This window comes from Oncorhynchus masou, chromosome 8 (genome assembly GCF_036934945.1).
Source record: "Oncorhynchus masou masou isolate Uvic2021 chromosome 8, UVic_Omas_1.1, whole genome shotgun sequence".
Lineage (NCBI taxonomy): Eukaryota > Metazoa > Chordata > Actinopteri > Salmoniformes > Salmonidae > Oncorhynchus > Oncorhynchus masou.
Genome location: NC_088219.1, coordinates 19,636,945 through 19,644,498, shown reverse-complemented (window position 1 = coordinate 19,644,498; position 7,554 = coordinate 19,636,945). Strand labels below are relative to the sequence as shown.

General features: G+C 40.3%; 1 protein-coding gene across 1 annotated transcript; it reads right to left on the bottom strand.

Moving 5' to 3' along the window:
- Positions 1–483: 483 nt before the first annotated feature.
- LOC135544336 (vesicle-associated membrane protein 2-like) lies at positions 484–7,047 on the bottom strand. The gene is made up of 5 exons (XM_064971872.1): positions 6,752–7,047; positions 2,462–2,564; positions 2,056–2,214; positions 1,824–1,875; positions 484–1,623 (listed from the first exon to the last, which is right to left on the bottom strand). Coding segments are annotated over exons 1-5 (333 nt in total). The 5' UTR covers positions 6,754–7,047; the 3' UTR covers positions 484–1,606.
- Between the last annotated feature and the right edge of the window lie 507 nt (positions 7,048–7,554).

Below are 7,554 nucleotides of genomic sequence, written 5' to 3'. Positions count from 1 at the left end.
AAGCTGGTACCCATGACCCAAGTTAGTCCCTTTCTCTAGATCCTCTTGTTCTACTACTGTTTGTCTATGCCAGTTGCTTCATCTACCTTAATACTTGTACCTTCACTTTCAAATAAGGCTGAGTTGTCTGTGTATGTGCTCAACAATAGGTGAGGTTTTGCTGCAAGAGGTTCTCTCTCTGCCTGTCATTCTGTTGACCAGTCAGAAGCTGTCATTCTGTTGACCAGTCAGACAGCGGTCATTCTGTTGACCAGTCAGACAGCGGTCATTCTGTTGACCAGTCAGACAGCGCCATCAATATCAAAGTTCTTTGTGCATTTCACACCACCTAATCGTTTTCAGTCAGCCATTCCCCCTACACAAAATAAAGAGTGGGTGGGAACATTTTGACCATTAAAGGTGATACGTTTTGATTAGAGACTAAGGCTTTACTGTGTCATTGTGATTATTTAGTTAGTAATGACATCTCTGTAGGATTGGTCCATTGTCACAGCAACTTTATGCAATTTTATGTTGTTGAAATGAACAAATGAATCAGGTTCAAATTATGATCCACCAAACAAAAACTAGTCAGCCCTCCTTTCTATCAACATTCTTATTTTCCCCACTCTGGCTTGTCATATTGATCTCTACGATAATATTTACGGTTACTTTATACAGGCTATCTATTTTCTGTTTTCAAAGATACTTACACATACATGTGCTACAGTGACAGCATTTGTACTAGACTGCCATCAAGGAATGTTCTCGAAATAAGACACTAGGTAAAATAAAAAACATCTACAGACATTGGTCCAATTCTAATGGTAGTTTAAAAAGAGAAGGTATATGACTAGGAAACAACAGGCAGGGAAACAGAAACAAAAACAAAGAGAAAGGGTGAAAGGATTCTGAAGAGACAGTATGGCTACATGGTATAGAAGAGAGAAAGTGATGGAGAAGCAAAAGATGGGAGAAGAGGATGGGAATATTGATGAAGTACCTCGGTTAAAGGAGACTATGTCACTGTGCAAAGATGCACCTATACTCTATGTGAGACAGAGCAAGAGAGAGAAATCCAGAGACAGGCAGAGACAGTGAGAGAGAATGTGCAAGATATACACTCTGATTAATAGGCAGTAGTTCAAATCTGAAGCATAAGTCAAATTAATACAAAAATTAAAAAATACAAAACGCACACCCACACACAACCTACAAAAACATTATATCAGAATAAAACTCTACAAAGAACTATATATATATATATGTCTGGTATATAACAATTATCACCAGGGTCATCATTTTCCTTTTCTGTTGTTGTCATCGGTAGCAATCACAACAAGTATTGGAGTCTGAGTATGAACGACAGATTAGAAAAGCAGGACATATTTACAAAGGAGGCAGGTCCACAGATTTACAGGACATAGACTGACAGGAGTCCAGAGGTGAGGCGGTGGAAGCAGGGGCTGAGGGGGTCAGGGCGTTCAGGGCAGGGTCATATTGAGACTATTTAGGAGCAATTTAATGAATTCAACGTTAGTGGATAATTTCCTCGTCAATTTAAAGGATTTTCTGTTGCAAGGAAGCGGGCAGTCTTGACTGCAGACTGGGGTAGGAGCCACTTATCTTAGGTGCTGAAGTAGACTGGAGAGAGATAATTAGAGAGAGAGAGAGGAGAGAGTGAGAGAGAGAGAGAGCGAGAGAGAGAGAGAGAGAGAGAGAGAGAGAGAGAGAGAGAGAGAGAGAGAGAGAAAAATATATATATATATTTATATAATTTTAAAGCAGAGAGTATATCTTCATTCAAACTGCCATGGCAGGAAGAGTGTGGGTGTGAACCTTACCGATGAGGACAATGAGGACAATCGCACATATCAGCCCCAGGATAATCATCATCTAGAGGAAGCAGAGTTGGACATGGAGAGGCAGTAAATCAGGGGGGGGTGAAACATGAGGTTAATCACAAAGTATAATTTTAATTCATTTAATTATGTTTTAACATGAGTCTGAAAAGCCTCAAAGGAAATTACTATTATCATGAATTAATGTACTATCTATCCCAGTCTATACCCTTACCTTGGCATTCTTCCACCAATACTTGTTCTTGAGTTTTGCAGCGCTGGTCTCGAACTGTGAGGCTCCAGCCTGCAGAGCATCGGCCCGATCATCCAGCTCTGACAGCTTCTGATCACGCTCCAGAACCTTATCCACGTTTACACGCATGATATCCACCACCTGGGGAGGGAAGAAACATGGGCCGAAAACGGACAGGGTGAATCACTCAATCATCTCAGACTGAGTGGCTGTGTGTGTTCTCCACAGTGTCACATAGAGTAATGTATTGTTTACATTAGTGTGTTGGACATGTATTCATCCAGTTCATGTCAACTTGTGACTATTCACAGCATGTGAGCAATGTAAAGATATTTCTGTGGGTCAGTACGTGTGTAATACAAGGTGAGTGTGTCTGCATGTTCCTCACCTCATCCACCTGAGCCTGTGTCTGTTGCAGGCGGCGGTTGCTGGTGAGGTTGGGAGGGGGCGCCGCTCCATCTGCGGGGGCGCCGGCAGCAGCTGGGGCAGACCTGTCAATCAAACACAACTCGTCAGTGTCACGCCTTGGTCTTAGTATTTTGTGTTTTAGTTAATTAGTTGGTCAGGCCAGGGTGTGACATGGGTTTATGTTATTGTGTTGTCGTATTGGGGTTTTTGTAGGCATTGGGATTGTGGTTGATTAGGGGTGTGTTTAGTTTAGGTTTGGCTGCCTGAGGCGGTTCTCAATCAGAGTCAGGTGATTCTTGTTGTCTCTGATAGGGAACCGTATTTAGGTAGCCTGGGTTTCACTGTGTATTTCGTGGGTGATTGTTCCTGTCTCTGTGTAGTTTCACCAGATAGGCTGTAATTAGGTTTCACGGTCCGTTTTGTTGTTTTGTATTTTGTATCAGTTATTTCATGTACCGCGATTCATTCATTAAAAACATGAATAACCACCACGCTGCATTTCGGTCCAACTTTCTTGCGACAAACGAAGAACGCCGTTACAGTCAGTCAGTCTATTCACCTTCAATGATGTAAGAATGAACATGTAGTAATGCATGCATCTACTAAATAGGCAAACCAATCCCTTTGGTACATAAAAGTCAAATAAATTACTATCAAATCATCGCTGCTTGGAATTATCCTTTTCTTTTTCAAGTCTTCTACTCCGCTAGCAAGCACCTCACCTAAACAGGTGTGTATTTCTTTCGCCTCCAGATTGCTTGGAATTATCCACCATCACAGTACTCACTGAGGCTGAATCTCGACCTTATAGGTTTGGATCAAGTCAACAGCTTGACTGGATGATGGGAAAGGTAGGCAGAATATCTATCTTTCATGAGCCTCAACAGGCTGAATGGTTTATAAATACTGAACAGTAATAGCTCTAACTGTATGTGAGAGTGAGTATCAAACTCAACGTTATTTAATTTGAAGTCTCTGTAGCCTTTTTATTATTGTATAATCATAGGGTTATTATAGGGATAAGTGGGAAATAATTAATACACAGCGTTGAGTATGAACCGCTTTCAATCTTGTTTCTCAACTACATCTTGAGGCTGCCTCCTGTCGGCAGTGACCCTCTTCCTCCAGCAGAGTGAGACAAAACTCAGTATAAAGGTCACCTTTAAGTCCGTCACACACAGCTACAAATCCTTCTGTACACTCCTGATGTTTTCGTTTGCCTGGCTTTATCAGTCCAAAAGCAAGCCCTGTCTGGAAACATTAATTTTCTGGCTTGTGCCATTTTGCCACATGAATGATTATGCTACCCAAATCGTATGTATTTTACTGGGAGCCTCCATTATGTTAGTGATGTCTAGGTTGTTCGTGTTCTTTCTCATCTTGTTTATAGGCCAAATCCTGCCCAGTCTCTTTCACCTTCACTGCAGAAGGGTACCATCGTCACTGCGCTGCGAGGAAAAGTGAGATGAACGATGGATGAGTACGGTTATTGGCAACTCACCCTGTGTGTTTTGTAGATCATTGCCTACAACAACCATTGTTTTGTCAGGGACTCGAGATAAAAGCAGGGGGTGGATTGTGTGCACAGTGACGGGGAAAATATTCAATGTGAACGACAAAATGTATTGTGTAAGCTCGCCTCGGTAATAAGACTAATGGAGTGACGACAGCAGCCTTGGGGGAAATCCAGGGCAAGACCACACTGTAAAGGGGTTACCATGAATTTGACAGTAGCACAGGCAGCTTGGTGGCAATTAAAAGTGTGTATATCATATTAAAGTACACCTACTGTAATATACATATGGTATCAAATCAAGTACTGTGTACATTTTACTGTATTATACTGTAGGAAAGTAAATGCTACCGTGATTGGAATGAATTCATTGATTAATTAATTGAGGGGAGGGGTTTGTATTTCACAGTATTTTTCTGTTATTCCAACGGATTTGGTGCAAGTAGGTTTACTGCTAGGTAAAGGTTTCACACATTACATCATTTTAATGAATATTTGGTGTTTTATATCACTTGCACTTCTAAAGGCCTTAACAGAGGCTTCTAAATTGGCAGTGACTAACAGGGCAAAACAGAGCAAAAGAACTTGTCAAAATGCACAACCATTTAAGGTTTAAGACTTGCTGCCACTCCAATCTCTCCACTATTCCGTTTAAATTGATGGGGCTGGCTCTAAAACCAAATAAAACTTACATTGGCACAACATTCTCACTCGCAGGTGCAGAAAATATGCCTCAAGATATGTTAATAGCCAGAAACAACAATACCATGCATCAAACTAATGGTCAAAGGTTTTTGTCAGTCTAAAGATACAGTACGGTACTGTATTCTGTGGGATGCATTTACAGTAAGAATCGAAATAGAGCCATTTCCCCACAAGACTCCATAATTTACAATATGCTGCAGTAGAAGGTTTCAGAGTTGTTTTACTGATAATACCTAAAATTACTATATTAATTACAGTTTCATTTACAGTGCAGGCCTAACTCACGTTGGCAACGTCCTCAACCAATATGATGGAAAAAAACGTCCCTTGTCAAGCAAATCAGCATATCAGCCAGTTAACAGTTCATATTCCCTTTGAAAAACAGCTGTCATGCTCTGCTTGATCATTCTACACACACGCACACGACAATTAGCCTTTTGTTATTAACAGGCAACTACATTAACTAGTAGGCCTAAATACACGTCTTTCTTCACTTTAAATGACCGATTGACATAAACATTCAAATGAAGCATTTACAAATAGTCGTTCATCCATTACGAGACAGCGCTCACACACACCATAGTCACAAAGTGGACTAGCCTGTAAATCGGTTTCAGCACCGTGGGAAAACAACGAAAGGCAGCGCTGTCCAGTGTTGAAAAGTAGGATTGGCACGGGCGTTGCATGGTTCCCCAACATTTCTCCCATTTCAGTTAGCATAAAGAGATGGGGTTTCATGTTTGTTGAAAAGGTGAGGGTGGTCCTGAGTTTCGTCTGAAAGCAATGTCACCACCAATTTGTCGGGGGCGTTACAGTGAGAAAATAGGATACATGCATAACCAATGGTATGGCTAGATGTTTATCAACAGCATGTTGAAGATGTAACGTTGACATTTGTTGCCTGGCCTCAACGAGATGTACCGGTAGTCTGTTTCAACACCTTGTTTGTATGCACGAATCAACAGAGAAAAGACTAACACGGCCATCTTCCCTGTCAGTGAAACACCTGCGTCCTGTAACCTAGCAGTCGCAAAAAAAATACAAAAAAAAAATACAGACGAGTGAACATAGTAGGGCTATAGCTTGTCAAGGAAAGGATCAGAAAACGGTCACATCCCCAGTGTAGCCTTGAGTCCTCAAATAAAATACTTAAATCGCGCGACAATCGACAGATATGAGCGTCAGTTACCCCCACCCCCACCGTTGGTTAGCAATATCAAGTAGGCTGAACACATAAAATGGCTAATAATAGTCACCTCTACATCCATTACATCCAAGATAATATGGATGTGTTGCTTCTCTAATAAGATGTTAAACATGTTGAATTAAATAAAATGTGTTTTTAGGTCGAAGTTGCTCATAATAAGTGCATTTTGAGCAGTATCCATTCATTTGTCTAGAAAGGAATAGCAGAAACCAATCCAAATAACCAAATTAGAAATGTCTAGGTTTTCTACTTTCAATTCCAATTTCATTTTACAAATGGATATTCAGATAGCCTACAGACGAATAAACGGACGTCAACCCATTCAAATCAAGCCAGTTCAACCCGGAGAAAACGCGTGCATGTCCAATTCCAATGATAAGAAAATACATATTTTAAATGTGAATCAATATACCTAATTATAAATAGCCAACGTGACTGAAATATGTTCTAAAGAAATATGGCTGACAACAGGGGCCAATGAGTAACCGTTATTCGACGCCTATGGAATAGCCTATAGGCTAATGTTGGATATATCCCATTTAACCTATGTGTGTTATAATGTGTTGTCAGTAAATGTTGATAAATAAACATCTAATGGTAAATATAGTTAATCAACACAATGATAATGCAATTATAGTGGCCTTTAACCCTGACGCACGATTCAAATGCCAAATATGCCTTGGAGACGATTGTTAATTTAATTGGCTTTCTAAAACCATTTCTGAACAACAAATAGGCTTGCACTCTGCTGCCCACCGACCATGGAACGATACATTCACATTAGACAACAAGCAAACAAAGAAAATGCATGTCACCAGTAGGTTAGGCAACAGGGTGATACTCACATTTCTTATGATGGTTTATTAATGTACGCAAATCCGACTGGAATGTAGACTATTCGCCTAATAAGTGGCTATTGAGTGGGCTGCCTTCAGTGCTCTTTTTCCTCTCACTCCCTCTCAATTGATTCCCTCTTCTGGCGTTTTATATAGGAGGGAGTGATAATGTTTACCACCAATATGTGTTTATTTTCCCTTGTAAATGTTTCCCTTTTCTCCGTTCGTGTGCTTCTTTTATGCCGCACCTCGCCAATATCGTTTTATTATAACTGAGCTACACCTAGACTCCTCTGTGTCAGTACTGTAATGAACATGTAATAAACAGACACTTGGATTAGGGGAACGAAAATGGCTTGATGACGTCATTCGTCATCGAGGGAGCCGCAGGTTTAAAGGGGTGGTCAGCCAAAGGAATGGAAGACATATGGCAGTGTGCCCATATACGGTCAAGGTTTACCAGGGGTTGATCAGTTTTAAAATCCATAAAATCTTAATGGTTATGAAACTATGTCTCATTGAAAACCATAATGTATTAGTTGAAAAGGCAGAGTGGCATATTGTCATTTTGAGGGTGGACCTCATTAAAGGTGGATGGAACGTCAACAAAATGGCGTTCCTTGTAAAGGGGTGGGATGAAACTCCAGCCTCATTGAAACCAGCAGGTTAATCCCGAGAATTGAGATTTAACTACCGTGGTGTATAAAGGTTGGATATATATATATTTATTTTTTTACCTTTATTTAACTAGGTTTAACTACTGTGGGGTCTACAGGTTGGATATTTTTATTTATTTTTTATTTATTTAACCT

Coding starts and splice junctions, on each gene's coding strand:
- LOC135544336 (XM_064971872.1), bottom strand. Junction 2,215..2,461: donor CACAGGCTCAGGTGGATGAG/GTGAGGAACATG, acceptor TTCCCTCCCCAG/GTGGTGGATATCATGCGTGT. Junction 1,876..2,055: donor ATTGGTGGAAGAATGCCAAG/GTAAGGGTATAG, acceptor TGCTTCCTCTAG/ATGATGATTATCCTGGGGCT.